Raw genomic sequence first — 25759 nt, forward strand, 5'->3', positions numbered from 1 at the left:
GCATGGTCGGGCAGTCACGTGTCCGGCCGACCAATGGCGGCGGGCGTAGTTGGTCCGCCATGACGCGTGCCCTCTCGATTCCCGCCAATCGCGCTATACAGGAGCTATACAGCGTACAGCGCTATACCCAAGCTCGTATATATGTATATGGCGTTGGCGTTCTCCGGGATCGGTGCTGTCGTCGGGCGGATTTCAACGGGGAAACGGTGAGTGTTGAGCTTGGTAGCGGCTTGAGGCCGAGGGCCGAGGCGCGAACGATCGGCGTAGGGGGTCGAGGATGCGCGGCGTCCGCGGCCGCCGCGAAATGCCGTGGAAATTGGCATCGTCTGCTCGGGCGGGCGTGCATCGCGCAGGCTCGCCCAAGATGGCCGGTCCACCCGTGTCCGCGTATTCAGCGTATTGTTGTCGTGGTGGTGGGTGAGATGGAGGCCCGCTCGGTGCCGATCGATACACCCGCCGCCGCCGCCGCCGCTGCCGAAGCCGAATACCGGCCATGGCGGCTACCACCGTTGTCGCGCGTCACGCGTCCTGAGGTAAACGCAAGTCGTCGGCAAGTGGCCTCGCGCGTCCACCGTCGCCCGTCGCCCGTCGCCGCACGACCGGCCGTATACCACGGTGATGATAAGCGCGGGCGCGACCGCGTGCGCGGGGCGTGGTGCGAGACGCGTCAGCGTAGCCGAGGCCGAGGAGCCCTAAGCCCTCCCTTGAATCCACTCCGCGGGAAGCGGGAACCCACCAAGGTGCGTACGCAACTCCCGAGCTTCACTGGGCCTGCTCCATCGGCTCCGCGTTCACCGAGCAGTCGTCGTGAGTCGTGAGGAGAGCTGCTCCGCTATCCGGCTACCCGGACCTGCTCTCTTTTGCCGCTTTTGCGTGTGCCCTGCGCATTTTCATTGCCCCCCCAAAGTATCGGCCCGAATAAACGCGCATATCCCCGCGTCCTCCCTCTCTTGCCTCTGCGCCTTTGCTCTTTGCCTCTATACCTCGCCCTCGCCGTGCTTATTGCTTTGCCGTCGTGCTAGCTGTGTCCGTTCTCTTCCCTCCTCCCCGTCCGTCTCTCTTTACGACGCTTTCGCGCGCGTTCTCTTGTTGTCGCCTGGAACGTTTGTCAACTTTGCGGTCGCGACCATGCCACGAGGTGGACGAGAGACGCCGCGGCCGCGGCCGCATCCACCATCGTCATCATCACCACCGTCGCCTCCGCTGCCTCCGTTGCCGTGAATCGGAGTTATGTTCGTCGTGATATGCCGCCCCGGCGACGGGCTCCTTCCCGTCCGCGTGGCTGTACGCGCGCTAGCCCGGCCTGCCCGGCCACCAGGAGAATCGTGCGTGCGAGCTGCGGAAGGCGGCCCGTCGTCCGTAGCTCGTCAGTTGTGCGAAATGTACATAACCAGATTTATCTCTCTCTCTCTCTCTCTCTCTTTCTTTCTCTGTCTTTTTCTTCCTTCTCTTTGCTCCCGAAGAGAAAACACGTGCTCTTCGTTTTTTTTTCTCCCCCGACCTCAGACCAGTGACGTAAACGCGGAACTTAAACATCGTGCGGGGAATTAGCATAGTACCGATTAATAAGATCTACCTTAGTTTAGTACTAATTAATAAAAAATCTTGGCTTCTACACGTCCAGTATTTTTGCGACGATTACGCACCGTTTTAGGAACCTTATTATTATTAAAAAACGATGTGCTCTGTTACTTCAGGCTAAGGTGATGTAGAAGAAATTGAAACTGCCACTGAAATCGACGGCATCACGACTTTCTGCAGTGTGATTGCAATATACGAGATACCAAGCTGGACGAGCAAGAGATAAAGATGGTTTCTGTACAAGACGCGGAGACCAGCACGTTGCGCCGGCTTTCGGACGACGACGATGACGAGCCTAGCAGCGAGTCCGAAGCCTACGAGGAAGGAGATCTCCTTTCGGCTGCGATGGATGACGATGTGACAGCGCAACTCGCCGCAGCAGGTTGGCAATTCAAAAACATTAATGGTGATTTTTTTTTCGCTTTTTCATTTTTTGGTTTATTTATCCCTATTTAACTACCTTTATTTACGGATGAAGCACATTATAAAACGGGATGCTCTATCTCGTCCTGCGAGAGTGTTGTTTAGCGTTATGGCTAATCTCTTCCCGCAAGATCATTAAACTTCAAGTAAGAGGATACGATGCTCTTGTTATACAGTATACACAAACATATAAAATATATACAGTATCAAGTGTGACTCATTGAAATTATTTGCAATTTTTTGTACATTAATATTGTCAAAGATAATTTTCTTCAGGAATTTACATTACTATAATATAATTAATTAAATTGAAATTGTATTCGTTGTATACGTGAAACAGCGCATCATATAGCAAATATTAATAAAAAGTAATTTATGTAAATTTTTTTATATAAAAAGTGATTTTTGCGAATACTCTGTGTAAAAAAATACAGAGGATGACTAATGGTTTGAAAAAATGGTTTGTATAATAAAATACTTTATACTTTAATTTGACTTATTTTGACATAAAATATGAAATATTTATTTCTAAAATAGTTTTAATTTTTTTAAATTTTATTTTAATAATATGCACAGAATAATGAGCTGAATTAATTGATGTTAAAAAACGTTTTTTTTCCCCAAGAGGCTGTATGTAATTGCACAGTACGCAAACTGCATATTTTATATACGTATATAAAATATGTATACGATTTGTATTTGAATATCATTATTTGCAAAGCCAACATCACGATAATGTTTGGAAAAGTTTTTAAAGTAAAAATGTATATTTGCAATTACACTACAGACTAACATGATAATTGTACATTTTACAGTGTTTGTGTGTTTACTTGCTTTATGTGATTATTAGTGATTAATGTTGCATGGATGACAATGGATTGTATTCATAATTAATAACCGAGACAAGATTTTGTTATGGAAGTTGAAGTTAAAAAGCGGAATATTACCTTAAATGGTGCTATTTTGTTTAAAATGAAGCAGATTTGTTTATTATAACAAAAATTAGAATATATATATATATATATATATCAGCCAGTGTTATAAAAGGATCAAATTCATACTTTTAGTTAGAGAAATAAAATTATTTCGGCAAATAATGTTTTCTCTCTCTCTCTCAATTCTTAATAATGAATACGATCCAATATTTTTTAATATTTTCATCTAGATGTGAAATATAATAAAGTTCTATTATATCTCTATAGAATTTTTTTTTTTTTTATATCTTATGTTTCCTTGGTATTTTCTCAAACGGATTTATAAAACTTTTTTTTAATATGATTATTTTTGCATTGCACAGTCAGTTCAATATTATAAATCATTATATAGTTTGATATAATTACCCGATCATTTATAATATCAAAACTTCTTCAATAATCTTCGATCCTAAATCACGTTTCATTATTTCATTGGGTCTGTTTTTTTTTAGCTGCACTGGCTGAACTGGTGCACACTGAAGCCGTAAGTTAGAGGGAAACAAAATACACTTGTCTCACTTCAACTTATTGCACCAGTTCAGTCTAGTTCAGCCAGTGCAGCTAAAAGAAACAGATCGATTGTTTCATTGTTGCTTACGCATCTTTGTTTTGTTGAAAATGACACTTTTTGATATGCCAATGTTGTTTGTCAAATTTTTTGCTTTATAAATAAGCGTTTATTTTATTATCGAAATTTGAAATTTGAAAATATTTTTTCTATTTTTCTTGCTTATATTGGCATATCAAGAGGTATAAAGTTGAAACAATTAAAACATTTTTTTTTTTGCATTAAAAAATCTTTAGGGCCTGTAGGCGTTGCTGCGGCTGCTGCCATCGTATCAGCCAAGAAACGAAAACGACCTCACAGTTTCGAAACCAATCCCAGTATCAGAAAGAGACAGCAAAACAGACTTTTAAGAAAGCTTAGAGTAAGTGAAATTCTGATATAATTGATCGCATGAATATCGCATTTTCGTTATTACATACATTCTCATATTCTCAATGTCATTATCGAATCTTTTACAGCAAACTATTGACGAATTTGCTACGCGAGTGGGACAACAGGCGGTAGTATTAGTGGCTACGCCAGGCAAACCAAATAGTAGTTACAAAGTCTTTGGAGCAAAACCATTAGAAGACGTAGTTAAAAATCTAAGAAACGTTATTATGGAAGAGCTGGAGAACGCACTTGCACAACAAGCGCCTCCGCCCGTGCAGGATGATCCGTCATTATTCGAATTACCACCGCTTATAATCGACGGTATACCGACCCCGGTGGAGAAGATGACACAGGCGCAACTCAGGGCGTTCATCCCGTTGATGTTAAAGTATTCCACAGGCAGAGGCAAGCCTGGTTGGGGAAGAGATAGTACGCGACCTCCTTGGTGGCCCAAAGAATTGCCTTGGGCTAACGTCCGGATGGATGCGCGATCGGAGGACGAAAAACAAAAAGTACGTAAAATCAATCAGAATATTTTCAATTCTTTCTTTATCGTTCTACTACAATACTGAAATATCTTTAAATAGATTTATGTCATGTTAATAAGAATAAAAAAAAATATTGTATTTATTAAAATTATTATATTTATTAAAAATACAAACAGGCTAATAATTCAGAGAAATAATTAAAAATTTTGAAATTCGACGCAAAAAATATATTTCTTAGATTCTTTATACTGTTTTATGAATTTGATAAATAAAATATATAATGAACATAAATTGCTTAAGCGAGTAATCTATTCGAAAACTCATTGATTGGATGTTAAACTGGAAATTGGGACAGTGCAATTCATTGCAGATCTCCTGGACTCACGCGTTACGGCAAATTGTAATAAATTGTTATAAATACCACGGAAGAGAAGATCTTCTACCAGCGTTTAGCGAAGACGACGACAAGTCTAATGTTCTAATACAACAAGCGACGCCTCATTCCTCGTCGCATCCATCATCGAGTCAAGGGCAAAATGGAGGACAGTCGCAACAGCAGCAGACGGTGGGAGTCGTTCGCCTCAACAGCACGGATTCATCTAAGGGAAACTCTTCGCCAGCACAAATCATTGCCGCGTCTCCCACAGCTCTTGCCACTGCCACTCAGGTGGGAGTGGATGGAGTTTATATAAAAATAGAATTTTTAAAAATAGATATAGAATGACATGAAACAATATGAATTTTTGGTCGCTATACTATTAAAGAGATTCATAGTATTATTTTGATATTTAAAAAAATATTAGTAATTTTTCTAGTCTAAAGCTTCTCAATTTTTCAAGACCTGATTTTCGTTTGTTTCTACAGTCTGTATTCTATAGAAAAAGAATGAATCAAAAATCTGGAATATTCTTTGCAAAGTCATTTCTATTAATGTGTTTGGTTTCCCTTATTTGAGTTAATTCGGCTTTTTTCCGTTATGCCATATATTAGATTTTATAATTAAGTTAGACGTATATTAAAATATATTAATTTGCTTATAATCTGTCTTTAGTGATAGAATGTTTGTAGATTAAATTTATTAGTATTTTAAAATTGAAATTCTAGTTAGAATTAATATTATAAAAATAACGTCTCTTGATTCACATACACGCAGGGCTGCATTTCAAAAGCATTATTTATTGTTATTTTGAAGTAACATATAGGCACAATTACTCTTTCGAAACTTCGAAAAATTTAGGATCGAAAGATATATTTTGTTTTCTTACTTTGATACACTTTGCCTTTCACTATTTCAATTTTTGTTAAGATTGACGGTCCATAATGTTTTGAGTTGCACAGCCATCGGGTATATTCCATTTAGCTCTAACAAATGCGCTCTTAGAATTATTTCATCCTTGTTGTTTAACCAGGTTGTTAAACAAGGACGAATGACGCTCACGAGCGTCAAATGGAACATACTCGATATCATATACATAGTTCATTATATGATATATATATATATATATATATATATATATGAAACAGACTTAAAATTGTTTAACAGATGACCCAGTATCCGACAACTGTATTGCAGACAATAACCAATCCAGATGGAACAGTTTCTATTATACAGGTGGATCCTAATACACCGATTATTACATTACCAGATGGTACAACAGCCCAAGTTCAAGGAGTCGCTACTGTAAGTCTTCTCCAAAAAATCACAAATATTTAATATAAAAAATCTCTAAAGACTTCTCGAAAATATGCATTTTTTTTACAAAATGGCATAGAATCAGTGCAATATTTGGTATAATAATTATATTATATCATAATATATTTATAATACATATAAAATATAGAGAATTGAGATATATATTAAATCGATATACATATAATGTGGCACATGAATTCGATCATTCCTCGCATAGACACAGAGATAATACATAGAGAAATACTAAAGGTCAATATGGACTGAAAACTGTTGTAGTTGTAAAATCAATACAAGATACAAGTACATATATGAACACAAAGAGTTATAAATACCGTCTAAAGATAGGATTTTGTAACAGATATCTTGCGTCTATTATACTTGTAGATCATTTTCAGCTTAAAGAATCAAAGTTATAATGCAATAGATATTAATATAACAAAATATCAGATTATAATAATCACTGAACAGATAATGCTGTACGTGGTAATAGTTTTAATATATAATTTTAAACATTTTTAATTGTTTCTAAATTTATCTTTTTGGTCTCTATTATTTCTTTTAAAATTTAGATTAAACTTAACAGAATTTATATGAAATTCTTAATACTAGTAAATTAAATTTGTAAATATTAGTGTCGCACGTAATATAAATCATGTAATATCTTATTTGCGATTGCATTTAGATCCACACGAGTCAAGGAGATGTGCAAGCATTAGCGGAAGTAGCTGGTAGCACAGAAGGTGCTAGCGTGGCCGTCGATTTGAACACTGTCACAGAAGCGACGTTAGGTCAAGACGGCCAGATCATTCTTACCGGGGAAGACGGACACGGTAAAACAGTTTTTTATAGGCTCTGCACTGTCGCCGGCCAGGAGCTACTTGAGCAGTGACTCGTTTTTATTGGTCCCGGATCTTTTTTTGCATGCTGTCTGCTATGCTCCAATCAAGAATCATGTTTCTATGTGTTTATACTACTTTGCGTAACGAAGTAGGATCATGACTAGTTTATGTATTTGCCTCGTATTGTATATATATTTAGAGTAATTTTATATAAATGGAGCTATGCACAGCTTTATTTGAAACTTTGTTCTTTAAGAATCCATGGTGCGCTTACGTGTAATTTTTATATAACAGACATATTAAAAGTATTAATCGCGAATCTTTGCACTTTGAAATATGTATAAATTCATATTACTTGTTACTTGATTTTTGCAAACTAACAAGGAAATCCATGGAAGTGTCCTCCTCCGATTTTGATGAGCTTTTAGTATGTTGTTCTCTAGATGAAAAGAATGACAAAATGCAAATTTTATTTTAATTTTTTTATTTTTATAAAAATAAAAATTTAAAAAAAATATTGGTTATTTTTTAAAGTGCTCTTTAAATCATTTAACTTTTGCTTACAAAAAGTCTGATGATTTTTTATCTTTTATAGTTTCGGCTCGATATTCGACTCGAAAGACGCGTATGGGCACGTATAAAAAAATACATATCCCTTATTTTTATTTAAAGAACAACATACTAAGGGCCACTTCGACCAAACTCTGATTAACTTAATCGTTGATTAGTCCATCGGAAATGATGCGTGCCAATTGCATTTGCTCATTAAGCAGATTGACAAATGCTATTGGTCATTTCCAGTGGATTAATCAACGATTAAGTTAATCGCAGTTTGGTCCAAGTGACCTTAAAAGCTCATCAAAATGGGGGGGGGGGACACTTCCGTGGGTTTTCTTGTAAGATAGCATTTATTTATATATACAGGTAGATTTATATATGCATGTAGATACTACTTTTCAGCGATGACATGCACATGCCATGTATTTATAGAATACAATTATACTATTACGATATTTGTTTGTAAGAGTACATGTTGCATTACTTTTAGAAATTTTTCTTAATAATTAAAAATATATGATGTGTAAATGACCATAAATGGCATATCGCCATTGGATTCTTAAAATTTTCGACTCAACAAACTATTGCTAAAGCAGTCCGTTGTCGCAATCACGATGACGGAAGAAACTGTTCTACGATTATATTTACTATTAAAAATTGGTTTACTGACTTTAATTAAACGAAGTGAAATAAACTTGCTGTACATAGAGTATTTTTTGTTGATGTACCATTATTTTTTATATATTATGTTCTAGCAGCCTGTGTTTAAGCTGCTTGAAATAAGTAACATGTCAATGCTAACATTTATACGCTTTTCGAAAGTATGTGTATTGTGTGATGATGAAATTTTGATTTCTGCAAACGGCTTAAACACTTGCTGTCCCTCATAAACGCCTTGATTTGCTTAGATAGACCGTAAACTGTATTTCGATCTTACAATTGAAAGAGCGTGCCGAAGAATTATTGAGTCATAGTAAATACACCTTGTTCTTAGCGCACTCTCTAATTAAATGGTACTGTCTCTCTCTCTCTCTCTCTCTCTCTCTCTCTCTCTCTCTTTCTATCTCTGCGTCTTTAAATTTACGCGAAGTGCGATTTCGTATTTATAAGGTTTTAACTGGCACGCAGCGGTCTCACAGACCTCTGTTCATTCCTTTCGTTTTCCTTACCCTCTAGTCTGAAACCTGTACCCTCTGTTTACCTCCCACTCGATAATAATACGAGTAATTTTGTTTTACTATTGTTTCGTTTGTGAATAACTGCAGTGATCTGACAGACCGCGCCCATGCCAGTTAAGGAAGAACGTAAGGCCTCGTTAATTAAGGATTAGTAATCCAATAGATGTTCGACTGTATCGTAAACTAGTAATTATTAACTGTTACGATAGAGGGTAAAATTGTCGAATGAAGAATGCGTAGTGCGAACAACACAACTTTTTAATCGTGCACAGACCGTATTGGTTCGATATTAGTGCTTTACAAACAGCTTCTTGACATTGTCGTATTGTGAGTATATAATTTATCTGAGATATTTGTTTATCATTTTCCTTTATAATTTTCTAGTTTGCAATACAGATGCAACTGCCTCATCGCGGGCCGAGCGTAGAACGCTCATTGTACGTTTGTTTCAGGATATCCTGTCTCAGTCTCAGGAGTGATCACAGTGCCAGTGTCTGCCAGTATGTATCAAACTATGGTGGCCAATATACAGAGCGACGGTACGATGCAAGTGGTGACACCGATGGTTCAGGTACCCAAGGTCGAATCAGGAAACGGGGACACCACCATCGAGGCCGTCGCTATACAAGGCCACCCTATGACTATGATAAATGCCGCTGGGGAACATCAGGTACTTCAAGTAATATCATTAAAGGACGCCAACGTTCTAACGAAGGCCATGCAGGCCGATGTTGTTAAGGACGAGGACAGTCAACAACAACAAACTGTATCTAGCCCAGAATAAACACGTCGAGTGTAATCTAGTTAATCCAAAAAAAAAAAAAAAATAATCGATCCGTACCACCTATACATGCTGTCAGTGCATCGCGGTGATACACGGAAGGGATAAAAGTGTGCAAGAATTAGTAACGATTGGTGTTGTGTTTTCTTTTTCTCTTTGAGTCACTGTACTGTGTAGCATGTCTTGCTGAATATGTCGTTGTCAAACGGCGGTTATATCTGAACATGAGAATGGAATGAATTAGGATTAGTCGTATTTGTACTCAAGATTCATCATAGACGCTTGAGGGTATTCACTTGCAATCCAATTCCTCGGATGTAGTATTAATTTTCAAAGAGGTCTATTGTCATGTCAGGCGTGTCTGTTTTCGATGATAATTATCTATCGCGCATTGTTTACTGGAAAATCGAAAAGCATTAATACTTGTATTTTCCGGTACTGCGAGGTAAGCACATATTTTCTAGTCGTAGAGCCAGGTTGATGCATGGGAATACACACCAAAGACTATTTATCTTTTATTAATATTTTCTATGAAAAGAATTTATACTAAAATATTTATACCTGGTTTCATTAATTACTCAAAATAATCTATCACGAAGCTCGATTATTTCCGCAATTGCAGCAAAAATAACTCATTCAGTTTTGTTAATGGCACAAGATAATTTTCAAAAATTTAATAAAGGCACAAGGCTTCCCCGCGGGTGTCTAAAAGTAAACGAGAGAAACTACAATTTTTTAATAATGATATTATATAATATAATATTTATTACCCAGACAACCCGTATGTTCCTAATCGGGACATATGATGTCTTAAAGACATCTTATGATATGATCTTGTCATGTCCCGATTTGGGACATTTTTACTCGTTGGGTAATATATAATATTATATAATATAATAATAATATTACCAAAAAGAAATTGGTCGTAGAGAAGCAATTTATTTTTGGGGGTAAAAAAACAGGGCTCCGACATCGAGTCGAATGAATCGTATCAATTTGTTCGAAGTGTACGAGTGAAAAAATTATCAAGATAACTTTCTTATCACAGAGTTATGTAACTATATAACAATACAGACAATGGGCGTTTCTCATTTATCTTGACTATTTGGAATTTCCTTTAAATTTAAATAGTCAAGATATGCAAAACAGGCTAGTACATATAATATATAAAGTATCGCGATAGTAGAAATAATGAAAAAAAAGAGTTAAGCATTTCTGACGGGTACAAATAGGATATAAGATGTATGTTTTTTCAACAATACAGAATATATGAATTTGCAATTTCAATACGCACCAACGAGAGGCGTGTGTCTATAGTCTTATTTTACCAGAAATTATATTGCACCACTTGTGTATTTGCTTCGATTAGCGTAATCAATAACGAGCCGTCATTTGATTTTCACCAACGAGGTAAAAGAGAAAAACACCTAGTATATTATATTTGTATGAAAGATTATTTTTAACGTTCTTGACCTCGAGAATTATGGAATCACGATGTATGTACTAATTTTCTAAAGAGGAGGGTATGCGATTGTAAAAATCAGGACTCATATATATTATCCTTCATTCCACTTGAAGGTAATCAAAAGTAATCAATTCTATTTTACATTAAATAGTCGAACTGTGTCATGGTATTTAAAATTATCACTCCAATTTTTATATAATGTATCTAAGGCGACGAAAAGTGTATTTTTTGCGTGCAATCTTGTTTCAATGTTACGGTAGCAAAAAGTAGAATTTTTTCTTATCTAAAGTAATTTTTCGACTTTGCACTTCTATCCTCGGCTTTTCTTTGTGTATAATTCTATATTACATATCTGCGTTAAACGTAGAGCGATTTAAACGATATTTTATAATTTTAGTTGTTCAGTATTATCTAATTGTAAATTGGATAATGCAGAGCAAAGCGGTATTTCCGAAGATCGTAACATTGAAACAACAAACTGCCCTCGAGACCGTGTGTAATAATACCAAAGAGATTTTTATAACATTATAGGGGAAAGTAGTTGCAGTTAGTGATAAATATATTATTAAAAACTTATCATAATGATTAGATACTAATTGTTGCGGTTTTTTTTTTTTATATCAGGGCCACTACTTTAATGATGTAATATATCGGTACTCACGTGTAAGATAAGTATGTTATATTTTCCCTCTGTTGTTTGTAACAAAGCACATACCGAGCATAAATTAAGTTGGATGTCATTTGAAAAGCAAGAAAAAAAATGTGTATTACGACTTTAGATAATTATAGACATATGTGTATATGACTTTGCTGATGTATATCCCAATCTCCATGTCATATAGTCTGTAAATATGTCATCGTAGTCTTCAATTTTACCTCTACATATTCTATTCCAATTATACAAAATTAAAAGTGATCAGTCTGATTGTACTACGTACTACTCTACTGTATATATTTCAATTTTTTACAACACAGCTATGAAGCACAGAGAAGAAAAAAAGATTAAGCCAACAGTCCTTAATAATACACAGGGATATCTTTAGAGAAGACATAAGGATATCCGACAAGCAATTTTAATTTTAAGTACAAATTGCAGTTTTTTTTCCTTCAGTAAAAATGTCGAAGGTGGTTACAATTCTGTCCACAATCCTTATAAATTTTATATCTTTGTAATTAAATCTCTAATTAAAATTCTGGCGCGTCTTACGTAAAGTATTATAAATTGTTTTGATTTTTCATGAACAACAGACGTTAATATAATTGTGGTTGTTTATTCAACAATGCTGCTGACTACGCAGATACATGTGTATAGTTTAGTTTTACTGACAAATTGTTCTCTTAACGTTTGCATCCGAGGCAGCAGCTAAGAATATATAAATACTAGAATTTATACAGCATAGTTTTTCGTTCATTACATATGATACACCGATTCATAGGCTAATTCTGGCTTGTCGTATCCTAGCTCTTCAGGCGTGCTAATACCCAGCTCGTTCAAAGTGGGCCTAATTTCTTGAAGAATGTAGGGATAGATTTTGTCGGCGTGTGGTCCACCTTTATCTTTTACACACTCTAGGAACCTTACAGCGAGCGCATAGTCATTTAACCTTCTGCAAGCTTTTAACGCTGCGCATATAACCTTTGGCTCTGGCACAAGATCCATACCTAAACAGAATAAAAATAAAATTTATTTTTTTTATAATCAGTACACAGATATGTATTCATAATAGACCAGTATAAAAGAAAAAATATTATCGTGACAGTCTTTGCAGCTATCTAAAATTTAAAAATATTTGTTTGATATAGATACAAATAAATATTTCAATTTTACTTTATAATTTAACAGATTATCAAACAATGTTCTGATTTTCCAGTGTAGAATTTTTGGTCAATAAGTTGTCTTTCCTTTCTTTTCTTACATGTTTAAATAATTAACGACTAAAAAGTGAGATGCTTTTAGCAAAGTAAACGTCAGAAAGAAAATATCAGGAAAGGTTGTTTCTCAGGCACAACACTCCGCAAGTTTTAACAGAATTTTAATAGAACTTTAATAGAAGCTACGATTTAAAAAGCAGTTCCAAAACACTGTAAACAATTTGTGTCAACCGCAAAACGCGATGCAATCAAAAGGAACGGACGTCGCGTTCTCCTCGCGGCGCAGGCGAACGGATATCACGGTCAGTTCGATGGGTCGCGTTTCAATGGTCCAGGATGTTTAGGTCGAGGAGGCAATCAACTCGCTCACCGGCCAAATCGTTCATGGCCTTCCGGATCTCCCAGTGATCGATGTCGTTGCGGTTGAAGAAATTCACGTATCGCTGATCGAACTCCTCGTCGGTCTCCTTGGGACCGCCGTGGGCTGACCTGGTGCACTGGGTGCCGACGACGGCAGCCGAACCCCGCGGCACCATCGCGCTGCGCGCCGCCGAGGCCACGCGTGTCGCTACGACGCGCAACATTTCTTTTCGCTGAGAATCCTCGCACCAGAGAAAATGCCTGTGAGAACCGACCAGCCGACAGATTATCTGTCTGTTGCGTGTTGCGTAAACCGGCCACGGCGGAAGTCGACCGTCCAGATTAGTCGGATCGGCGCAGGGCGCAGGCCGCGCAGGTCCGCCGAGATGACGCGATCTACTTCCGGCCGCGAGACGCTCACCGGCGCGTATTTTCGAATCCAATCTAGCTCTCGAATCCCGTGTCAAGACTATACACATCTTGAAGATCGAGGATTACGAATTGAAAATTAGAATTTGATCAATCATACTTTAACTTTAAATAATTTAAATCGATTCGTTTTTTTCAGTCGAATATTCTATAATCTTTAATTCGTAATTCTCAATCTTCAATGTGTAATTTGACACAGACTTTATCGAGAGGAGAGACGTAGATAGATACTGTTAAAGACCAACAATTAAAAGGTCGAACTAACAAGATAATTAATAAATAGCTGATAATAGTAATTTATTATGTACAAATATATTTTCGACTCGACAATATTTTATTTTTATTTAGAACTGCAATATTATCATTCGTATTTGATTATGCAAATGATAATTGTATAGAAATATCTTATTACGCGGCAATATAGATATATGATATTATTACATCGTAAATTATGTATTCTTATTTATGAAATCAAATATCTCTGTATAATAATAAATCATAAATATATATGTATAATCTTGAATTGTAAAGTTAATTGTTTAGATATAGAAATATCAGCCGAATATATATCAAATAAAATATCGGTACTTTTCAATTATCTCCGGATTCTCGGGAATTTCTGGGGGTCCCCGAGGAAATTGATAATCATCATGAGAATTTTTTCAGAATCGATGATCTTTTAATAATACTTATCTGGTTATCTCCGATGCCCGAAATTGAAATTCAACCGATAAAATTGTTTAAGGCAAAATAACTAATATAATTCGTTGTCTATAATCTAATTCTTCTAAATGTTACAACAAAAAGTTAATAATTCTATATCGACGATTAATTCGACAGAATTGCTTATAATTTCTAACTATTATAATACGCCATTCGTAATCTAATCTTTCTTTTCATACGTCAAGCAACAAGATAATGATAATAATTATTGATAATCCCCTGTCCATGCCATAGTAACAAAATATTGATGGATATGACTCGACAAGTTAATTAAAGTTAATTAAAGTTTATAATCAAGTCTGCCTCAGAATTATGTATACATATTATTTATTAGAAAAATTGCCAGAATTATAAAAAGTTGAAATAAATGTGAATCGAAGGTCTCGTAAATGTGGTGCAAATGTACAATTTGCATTTTCTCTCTTTCTCAAAAGATGAATATACTAAAAAATATACTTAAATTATCTGGCGACGCTTGACCCAAAAATGTTAAATCTGATAGCGGGAGGCATTTTTGACGTTGAATGCATTTACGTCATGCATTAATTACTAATCAAAACATCGTGTATATAAATTATGCTTTAAGGATCATTTACATTATGGGTTACAATCCAGTTATTACCTCCATAGATTTATTATCAAAATGCGTTCAATTCTAAAGTATTAAAATTTATTATGATCTTAGTGGACCTTAATTTCTCCTCCAAAATAACAGCTTACAATAGAAGAAATGAATCAATAATTTATGACAGCATTATCGATAATAGAAATTCACACTACACTATAATTATCATGTCGCAATTGCCAAGTTACTACCTAACGATGTTTACAGGCAAGAAACTGAAAATGTTGGTCATCATTTGTCATGATGAAATTAAATACCAAGTCCGATGAGCGATCCGACGATACGTCAGCGTTATTACATTTGTTAAATATTGATTTATCCATCACTTGAATAAAGACACTAAATGGACTTGCTCATATTTTAAACACGTTTTATGCGATTTGCTCATCTTCTCAGCGATTGTTATCGATTTCGAAATCTGTATATCTGGGTTTCTCGATAAAAGATAAAACACGGATAATATGAAACCTATCAGTTATTTATCAGTTGTATCGCGCGCAAATCCGGAATGGTATTCGAATTGTGAATCACTGTAACGATAGAAAAAATACCAATCACTGAGAATTATTCTAGAAAAATCACTAGCATGCACTATAACGTTATCTGAAAGTGGTATACAAATAAATTACGATCACATATATCCAGAAACTAAACGTCATGCGAGTTCACTGAAAAAGAAAAAAGAAAGACAAGAATAGATTTTTCTCTTCCCTTTTGATCGGATCGAATATGCACCGTTAAGATTTTCGTAAAAGAATAAATTTCCTCGAGTGTGATTATAATTGTTCTACGGGGGAAAAATAAGTGGATACATTGTATTCCGCCTTTCCTGAGAATTCACGTAAGATTTATTATTTTTATATCCATAAATTTCTGTAACTGAATATCCGGCGAACTCTAGGAGACTTGTATTCCGCTTCCGGTATTGTTTTTTGTTCTCTGCAAAGTAGCCTTAATCGTAGTAGGACAGAAGAAATGTCACAATATAGAGTGGAATAGAAGAGAAAAATAGTTTATTTTTCAACAAGCTCGACTACTAATATAGATAATACATTGCAACATTGCAAAATAAGTTGATAGAAACGTCATTTATTTTCTAGGACTAAATTCTTCAAACGTGTGGTCCTAAAGACGCGACGCACTTTTTCTGACGACACGAAAAACGGAGCTACACTGTTAAATATTAAAAGAAGCAATTTAAATCAATACCTTGAGTTAAATAACATTTTGTTATTTTTAACTACCATGCATATATGTGTGTATCAAAATTTATTATTTTAACATATAAAACAGTATTATTTTAACTTTATTGGTTTAATTAAATTATAACATCGTTTTAGTTGAATTAACGACATATTGAGTAAGAGCAGTGGCGACCAACAGGAATGATAAAAAATGACTCAATTTGAGTATAATTTGACACTACGAATTTAATAGTGTACTTTTATCTTTTATTATTTCTGACGTTTCGCTACCACGTTCGATGGTAGCACCAAAAAACTTGTAATCCAGATGTACACAGAGAGAACAATTCCAGCATCCTTACACATTCGATATAACGCGGCTTACTTATTATTTCGTCGTAAATCCCCAAGACGATGATCTCGCGTCATTTCTGTGCAATTATCGCGCGTCGAATGGAACGGGAAAGCCGGACCAAGCATGGACATCGCAATCTCGCGCTAGCCGAGCCGATTACTCCGAACGGAACACGGAACCGAACGGAATCGAACAGGGATAATGCGAACAAAGAAATATACGATGGCACGGATGACCTGTCTCGTTTCGCGGATCCATTTGCGCGGTGTCGGCGCGCAAACAACCGCGCCGATTAAATCAAGATATACATATACGTATATATCTTGGCGTTCGACATACTGCATGCGACTGATAAGAATTGAATTCTTGCCGGGGCCGATGATTACCGTCGCGGGTCTCCGCCGCATACTCCGCCGTACGCCACGACACGCGCTGGTCAGTACGACTCAGCTCGCGGTTTTAGGATAGCCAGCCGTTCCCTCCGTATACCCGCGACCACCCCGACGAGGGACCGTTGACTATCGAGGAGGTTTCGTACGACCAGAGGAAGGTCACGGTATGTAATCAACATTTTTTAATTAGTTCGCTAAATTACAGTTTCTCAGCCACGCGCCGATAACGACGCGACGTTCGTCCATCTCTCTTCCTTTGACGCATTTTCCTTTGTTTCTTTTCCTTCTTTTCCTTTTCGTATATATTTGTTTTTGCTAACGTGGAAAATGTAACATAGTGTAATTTCGGATTTTATCGCTCTGAAGAGCGATATACTATGTTTATCAGGCAATGTGTGATGACAATCTTATGATTAAAGATTACATTTTATAATGAAAGCTATCAGTATTGCCGTGATCCTGTAAGGGGTTTAATCGATATTAAATCCCTTTTTGGATGGATATAAAAATAATAAGGTACGTCGCGCACACACACGGGCCTGTCAATTTTTAAAATAAATCGCGCCCCAATATACCCCAATGCGAGTGACACTGCGCGCAAAAGGCATTGCGAGCGTTTGTCGAGTAGCATGATAAAATAATGGTTGTTAAGAATGAGTTAAGCACGTTGAATTTTCACGTATTTTCGCAAAACATGCTCGTCCGAATTCGAATTCGTCACGCGGTTTTTATCACCGTAATGCAACGCCGCGTATATAGGTTCAAGTTCAAAATAATATATTTAAAACGTAGCGTTACCGCCGCGCGTTATCGATGCATGCTTATAAACTCTTTACGTCGTATGTCTTCTTCCTACTCTGCGAATTCTTTTAATGCGTAAATACTCGCATCGACGTCATTTTTAAGCCCACTTTAGTTTAATTCGTTACAATTCTATTTATAACTTTGTGTAACGAAAAATAATTGGAGAGTCGAAATACACGCATATGTAAAATATATGCTAAAATATATACACACATCGACGCACATGGCGTATAAAATTGCAAGTGAATGTATTATATTCTTAAATATGGCATGATTCAGTTATAGATTATTCAAAAGTAGCCATCGTTGAAAAATAGACGTATCGCAATTTATCATATTTATCTATTATTCATTCGCACACTCATTTCTACATTGCGCTATTCTACATTTTCTGACATTTTTAGTTCAATGCACGGAATATATTAAAGAAAAATACATTGATAAATACATACATATATGAGAGAGTACATACATGAAAATATATATTAATCTACATTTAATTAATACACCATCGGGACATTTCGCAGCTCCGCGGTTAATATCCACACGTGCGACTTTGCATTGAATGCTTTCGGTTTTTGTGCAGTATCGCAATCATTAAATACGCAAGATAAGGGGGAAATCCATAAACCGGCGGTTCAGTTATTGTTGCGATTTATGCGTATGTTTTAATAAACTCGTGATTTCGCCAGCTTATTACGACGTTAACGCGAGTCTGTATTTTCCGCGTCGATTTCCGCGAGCCGGCCGGCGGCGCGGGCGTTTCGATGAACGAACGGAAAAACCCGACAAAACGAAAATTACGGATGGTACCTCCTCGGGTTGTTACATAAGAAACCACACGGATCGTTATATAAATCATTTTCGACGCGATCGACGAGTTCTAACATTGAAATATGCGTTGTTCGAGCAGGTGCGAAAATAAGGTGCCGTTTAATTGCCATTTAATAAGCTTTCAGCAATCGCTGCGCTTAATTAGTACATTTGTTGATTAAATACATATTTGCGAGGTATTTGCGAGCACACATCTGTATGCTGTAATGCGAAAAGAATGTTAGATATTCAAAACGATGACAACATATCATAAATTATTCATATTTCCTATGTATATTATGTAAAAATACCTACTTCTTTTGAATATTATTCTTAATTAATTCTAATAATTTTGTTTGTCCATTATTGTACCGTAATTGTACAGTCAGATTTAAAGATACAATTTAAATTTAGCAACTTTTCATAATATAGCTTGAATATCTTTGGATATTTGTCATACAAAAAAAAAAGAATAATATCTGATACATCACAAACGATTTTCAACATACCACGGTATTGCACATCACTAACACATTTGGCATTTAGCAAGACAAGTGCACGATAACGATAGTCGTGAATGCGTTCTAACGGATAAGCTTCGCAGAAATTCGCGTGTAAGCAAATCGAATTGCTGAATAGAAAACTCTCATTTCTTACATTATTTTGTTACGTTATTTTTTTATCTCATATGACGATGTCATTTGATGATCTTGAATTAGTAGATCAAGTCTAAATAACATGTTTCGATTATTCACATCCTGTTTGCAATCACATCCTGGTCGCAATCAGATTTCTAAGGTGGTATACCTTATCTGTTCGCACAGCTCGCCGACACAATATTTTTTCGCACATAAACACATTTTTGTGTTATATATTCTTGAAACACAACATACACATATTACGGAGGATAATAATTTTTTTTCCAATCCGTATGACTCCATCGCGCGTCGATTATAGGCGAATATAGCCCGCAATTATGGCAGTAAAGTTTGTCAATACACTCGCGGAATCGTGTTTAATCTCATCGACACTTAAAACTTAACCCTTGGTACTCGACGCTATATCGCATTGTTATCGCTGCGACGTGCGCTCACGCGATAACATTATGCAATAATTCGATGTTAGTGTTTATATTGAACATTTATAAATGTTGCAAGAGCTTACATTGGCTCCTTAAAATACAAAGTCACAAAACCAGAAATTGTCATTTTTGCTAAAACGATGCTGAATTGCATCTAGGATAGAATAAATAGGACACGGATGACACATTTTTTCTTGATCAAATAAAAAAGAGAAAATATTTATCACATTTCTACAATCGTCAAATAATGGAATAAAAATGTGGAGCGGATATTTCGTATCACACTGATTTCTACGATATCTACGATAATTTAAGAAGCATAATGTCGTAGGGAAATATTGACATACCGCGATTATCGTGATAAAATAATCGGTAACTATGAAAAAATTCCATTCATTTGAAGAGTTAAACGTTCCCAGAAATTTAGCGCAAATATTGCATGAGTACGGAATACAAGACTTCACTTTGGCTTCGCGTTGCAATTATATACATGAAGTGTCAATTAGCATTATCCGATGATGCTTGAACTATTAAATGGCCTGTGAAACTGTAACATCGCGGAACAAGCAAGTCTGCGAGCCATGAAAGAGAAATTATTCGACATTCAATGAAGATTAATCGTGTTAAACTCGTGCAAAAGGTGAAGGTTCACGATCTTAGATAACAAAATGACATGCGGGCTATACATATATGGAGAAACGAACTGTTTTACACACAATAAAACTACAATAAATCTTTATATTAATATCGCATTGTATAGCAGGTTATCAAAAGTAATACGTTCATTGATAATACGGACTGATAATAAATCAGCAAATTACGTGTCGCATTACGGAGAGTCTTTAATTCAAATCTTAATATTTCATTCCATTCTTGTATGAACAAGAGTATATTGTCGAACTTCTGACAGATTAACAGTAAAAGATGAATATCGTGATTAATTGACGTGCACTGAAAACGTCACGTTCTTTACATCACACATACTGTTTATGTAATCCATGTTGTTATCAGAATACCGGAGCGGAATTATATCTTATTTTTCGTTATCGTTCACCATCTAAAACGTCATACAAACACGCGCGCGTGTTCGTAGATATTAACTTTTCTTTTTTTTTATGGCAGTTTCCGCGTAATTGGATGACTTCTCTCTGACATTTTTATACTATTCTCCTCGATATTATACAGACTTCAATGTCATTGATGGAAATTTATGATGCAATAAAAAACCGATTAGCGTTTCGTCGAAAAAAAAACGAAGAAAATAAGACTGACTTCTTGCGCATCGCTGTATATGTATACATCAAACGTCAATTTCATTTAATAATAAATATAAACGATAAATATAAATCAGGCATCTTTAACTTCAAACGTTAAAATTCACGAAATGATGCAACTTGGCGCGTTTTTAAATACTTGTTATCTATAACGTTTAAACTTTTATCTAAACGATTTTTTTTTCATTAAGCATCACGCGACCGCTGTTCATTATTTTTTATGATCTTTTTCCGTACGTTTTTTCCTCAATGTGATATTGCATAATGTTATACGTGATATTATTCAATAAGCGATATATGATCTTCTTTTGAGACTGTTATACTCAATCATAATGTAAAGACAAAAAATGCTAGTTTAAACTTCTAATAGATAAAAATTTGTACAAATTTTAGTGTCCCTCTTTAAGTGACGTATAATAAAATACAACAATTTACGCTTGTTTCACTGTTCACAAGAATTATCTGTATTATCTATATATATGCTCATAAAATGTTTATCAAATGCTCAAGTTGAACAAGTATACAGATATGCGAAGGTCGGAATTACTTAATAAAATTTTGTATAAACATTAAATGCGGTGAAATAAGATTAATGATATTTTTAAGATATAATCGAACGATTTGTAAACCGCGATAATCTTCAATATGAAACCAAGTTATCTGCGTATTAAAGTAAGAAGGTCACAATGATATGATTTGTAATACGCGACTTTTTTAAATTTAAAAATCTAGAGATCTCGAATCATTTATGTAACGTATTAATTATTACTGAACATTTTGGTCACATAATTAAGTTGAATCTTTCTTAATTATAGATAAAAATAATATTTTGAGCAATCATTAACTTTGCCTCGATATTTCCTAGAATATCACAAAAAAAATCATAAAAACAAAATGAGATCTTTAATCTTCCGCAAGAAATAAATTTCGATTTCGTAAGTTGCAGCTCGCGTGAAACAAACTTAGTTTTGTCATATAATCTTTTTCACTCATTGTCAGATTATCGCAGCTGCCTTTGAAATCATGTGGATCATTGCCAATGAACATCCTGTATTACATAAATAAAAAATTAAAAATAAAATGTATAAATATAAACAGCAAGATGGCACATATTTGAAAACAATTTTTGTTTATACAAATGAGGTATTCCCAATATCTTACTCCTGACGTGAGAACGGTAATTCTTCGCGGAAAAATTGAAGATGTATAAAAAAAGAATAAACAATGTCGGTATTATTTACATTTTTCCGGTGCGCAATTAATTGTTACCTTCGCCGGTAGATGTCAAGTGCGACTCCGAATGTTTTGTTGTGGATTTTAGCTGGCTCAGCTGGCTGGCATTCTTCAGCACTTTCTGCAATTGAAAGGAGATAGAGATATTATGTTTGGCTGTTGGAGAAGAGAGAAAGAGCGTGAGGTGCAAAAGGTGCAAGCGAACCAACAAATGCTCCGTTTCTTGTATTGTACCGCGTCGTCTACGCCTCGTCATTTCGTCAAATCGTTCAGAGATAACGTGGTAGTGCGTCGCATGCTGTCGCGTGTATCTGTAACCGTATCATAAGAACTGTCATACGAGCTGGTATCTGGAATGTCAAAGTGTCAAACCGATATAGGACCGTTGAATTTCTTTGCTAAATTAGAGTAGATTAAAAGGATTTCATAATGGTAACGGATTTTGTGTGGGAAGCCGAAAATGCGGCAGCAACATGCTCGACCGTACGTATATCATCCCTGTGTCCTTCAACATATTCCTTTGTCCCCGCTTTGTCTATATTTAACGAACATTCCTGACCGAAATGCTGATGAAATGATGCGATGAAATAATATGTAACAAATTTTTTAGATTTTTAATATTTTTTCTTTCATTAATTTGTATTATAATTTTATTTTTGAAGCTTAAGAAGAAGCTAGAAATAATCGTCATAATTATAAGAAAATGAAAAAAAAAAAAAAAGAAAGATTTTAACATATAGGGCAATGTTAAACAATAATTCCTGTCAGGGTTTTTTTTAAGTAAATAAATGTCATTCTCTTGAATAGAAGCTATATTGACTACAGAATATTCTATATAAATGGATTATGTAGTTTATATGAAAAATAGCCGTTGTATTCAAGTTGTATTGACAAATAATATTGTCTTTCAAAATTGCCTTATATTCCAATCCAAATTGTTAAAGTTTTATGTTTATGTTTCGTAAGAGAGAGAGATTCGTTGAAAAATTATAATTCAATATTGTAATTCAAATTAATATTTCTTTTCCAGACCGACGAGAGTACACCACTTTTGTCAGCAAGTGGTCAAGCCATGCCCGAGAAGATTACTATCTCGCAACAGACCTTGGTCTCTAATAATGGCCAGCTTGGTAAAGCTAAGAAGTTGCCGCAATACATGGCGGGCATAGCAGCGACGCTCGGAGCTCTCGCTTGTGGCATGGTGCTCGGCTGGTCATCGCCTGCCGGTGAAGATGGGAAGAACCTAATACGTGATTATAAGATACCAATTAGCCCGGCCGAATTCTCCTGGATAGGATCACTCACCACTCTTGGAGCGGGTGCGATATGCATTCCCATTGGCATGTTAGCGGACTTAATCGGGAGGAAGACTGCCATGCTGATCATGGTAGTTCCCTTCACCGTTGGTTGGCTACTTATCATCTTCTCGGATTCGGTACTCATGTTCTATTTTGGTAGATTCATTACCGGCGTCAGTGGTGGAGCCTTTTGCGTAGCTGCCCCGCTATATACAGCAGAGATATCCGAGAGTGAGATTCGCGGCGCGCTCGGCTCTTACTTCCAATTGATGCTCACCATAGGTATCCTGATCTCATACGTCCTTGGGGACGTTATCGATAATATGTGGACTCTGTCGATTATCTCGGCTGTTATGCCACTGATCTTCTTCGGAGCGTTCTTTTTCATGCCAGAGACTCCAGTGTACTACCTGAAGAAAGGTAATGAGGCAGCCGCCAGGAAGAGTTTGATCAGACTTCGTGGCGATCAATATAATGTTGAAGCCGAGTTGCAACAGCATCGTGAGGCGCTTGAAGAAACTAGGCGGAGCGGTGCGTCGTTCGCAGTTTTGATCAAATCCCCGGCCGCGAAGAAAGGCTTTATAATCGCTTACGGATTGATGCTCTTCCAACAAATGAGCGGAGTAAACTCCATCATCTTTTATTCTTCGGACATCTTTACCAAAGCCGGAAGCTCCATACAGCCCAGTACAGCTAGTATCATCGTAGGAGCGGTGCAAGTAATATCGGTGTTCCTTGGTACTCTTGTCATCGATAAACTGGGCAGGAGGATTTTACTGATGGCATCGATCGTAGTGATGTTCCTAATGACTCTGCTCCTCGGAATTTACTTTTATTGTAGTACATATACTACTGCCTTCGATGATATCAAGTGGTTCGCGCTCATTCCGCTCTGCGTCTTTCTCATACTATTTTCTTTCGGCTTTGGACCAATCCCGTGGATGATGATGCCGGAAATCTTTGCGCCGGAGGTGAAGGGAGTCGCTGGGAGCAGCGCCTGTCTATTCAACTGGCTTATGGCATTTATAGTCACCAAATTTTACTCTGATATGACCGCCGCCGTGAGCTCCTACGGTACTTTCTGGATATTCTCTTTATTCTGCGCCATCGGCATTTTATTTGTTTACTTCTTGGTTCCGGAGACCAAGGGCAAGTCGCTGGATCAAATACAAAAAGAGTTGAATCGTTGAGACTAGAAATCGATCAAGAATTGATCAGAGACTCTTTTGACTAGCAGAAGAATACAAATTGTACTTATTGATGTACATTTTACAGTTGTACATATAATAACTTGCAGTGTATAAATGAAGCAACACATTTTATAAATTGAATACATTGTATCGAGCTCGTATCACAGCACAGCATGTAGGTATTCTATATTCGAGAATGACCGTAATATTATTCAATGTCCACATTGTCATTTTATTATATCATAATGCTATCTTCTTAACTCTCACCCGGAGGATTTACCAACTGAAATTTAAACAAAATATATTTTATCTTAATAAGTAAATAATGATCAGACAGAATATATTTTCTCTTTTCTCTGAAATTATGTTGTGCAATAGTATCACGTGCTGAAGGAAACACTTTAGTAATGTGACAAAATTGATTGAACGTAAAATAGTATTCAACATCTACATTGTTGTCTTATATCATAGCTCTAAGAAACGAAAATTTTAAGATAATTCGCAAATATTGCTAGTTGATCTGCCCTTTAAGATCCAAAGAAGCATCAGCGTCTTAATGATATGGCAATTATATTATATTATATTTTAAGACTGACTTTTTGGTAAACTTGTATAAAGTTTCTATCGATTATTAACTATTTTTTTAAGCTAGCATTATTATTATATGTATGTTATGTTTGATATTTGTTTGCCCGCTGCAAATAAATCATTGTTGACCATCCAACATAAATTCGCATCTTCGACAAAATATAGGTGACTCAATATCTATTGTAATCCTGTACGTGATTTCCCTGCATCTCAATAAAAGTTGTTTTTAATTTCTTCTTTATCCTATTTTTTTTTATCATATAATCCAATCTTTTATGCGTTAGTCCTCGTTTCCTCCCACAGAGGTCTACACTTTCCAGTCTTAACAAATATTAATTTCTATGAACAATCCTATCTAAAAAAAGGTATAGTAAATATAAAAAGAAAGATTTCTACAGGTAAAAGTTAAGATAAGCGTGATATACGATAGAGATTTAGGTCGAAAACTTGAACTTTGCTATCTAGTTCTTTTTAATATACATTTTGTCGATACATTTTCATTGGCATTGCATTCTGAATCCATTATGTTAAATCTATTATGTTTTAACATATTTGTATTAAACGACTCCAGAAATTCTGTAATGAATATTTTTAATAAACGCATTTTATTAGATTTAG

The 25759-nt window shown here is 36.0% G+C and overlaps 3 protein-coding genes across 10 annotated transcripts; 2 read left to right on the plus strand and 1 right to left on the minus strand.

The window, feature by feature from the left end:
• Nucleotides 1–69: 69 nt before the first annotated feature.
• On the plus strand, nucleotides 70–11725 carry Ewg (DNA-binding protein Ewg). Of its 7 annotated transcripts, none has more exons than XM_071772526.1 (8): nucleotides 70–206; nucleotides 1698–1963; nucleotides 3783–3907; nucleotides 4005–4430; nucleotides 4762–5073; nucleotides 5950–6087; nucleotides 6782–6929; nucleotides 9127–11725. In XM_071772526.1, the coding sequence occupies exons 2-8, from the start codon at nucleotides 1810–1812 to the stop codon at nucleotides 9456–9458; spliced, it is 1635 nt and encodes a 544-aa protein (XP_071628627.1). In that variant the 5' UTR covers nucleotides 70–206; nucleotides 1698–1809; the 3' UTR covers nucleotides 9459–11725. The 7 variants fall into 7 exon arrangements, with proteins under 7 accessions (XP_071628627.1, XP_071628626.1, XP_071628629.1 ...); XM_071772525.1 differs by lacking the exon at nucleotides 70–206 and adding an exon at nucleotides 383–740; XM_071772528.1 differs by lacking the exon at nucleotides 70–206 and adding an exon at nucleotides 383–533.
• A 446-nt stretch (nucleotides 11726–12171) lies between these two features.
• Nucleotides 12172–13502, minus strand: Cox5a (Cytochrome c oxidase subunit 5A). Its single transcript, XM_071772538.1, has 2 exons — nucleotides 13163–13502; nucleotides 12172–12582 (listed from the first exon to the last, which is right to left on the minus strand). The coding sequence occupies exons 1-2, from the start codon at nucleotides 13374–13376 to the stop codon at nucleotides 12332–12334; spliced, it is 465 nt and encodes a 154-aa protein (XP_071628639.1). The 5' UTR covers nucleotides 13377–13502; the 3' UTR covers nucleotides 12172–12331.
• Nucleotides 13503–16622: 3120 nt separating this feature from the next.
• On the plus strand, nucleotides 16623–25382 carry LOC139809563 (facilitated trehalose transporter Tret1). Of its 2 annotated transcripts, none has more exons than XM_071772533.1 (2): nucleotides 16623–17024; nucleotides 23096–25382. In XM_071772533.1, exon 2 carries the CDS (start codon nucleotides 23138–23140, stop codon nucleotides 24551–24553), a length of 1416 nt encoding a protein of 471 aa, XP_071628634.1. In that variant the 5' UTR covers nucleotides 16623–17024; nucleotides 23096–23137; the 3' UTR covers nucleotides 24554–25382. The 2 variants fall into 2 exon arrangements, with proteins under 2 accessions (XP_071628634.1, XP_071628633.1); XM_071772532.1 differs by lacking the exon at nucleotides 16623–17024 and adding an exon at nucleotides 22309–22548.
• The last annotated feature ends 377 nt before the right edge of the window (nucleotides 25383–25759 follow it).

This window comes from Temnothorax longispinosus, chromosome 3 (assembly GCF_030848805.1).
Source record: "Temnothorax longispinosus isolate EJ_2023e chromosome 3, Tlon_JGU_v1, whole genome shotgun sequence".
Lineage (NCBI taxonomy): Eukaryota > Metazoa > Arthropoda > Insecta > Hymenoptera > Formicidae > Temnothorax > Temnothorax longispinosus.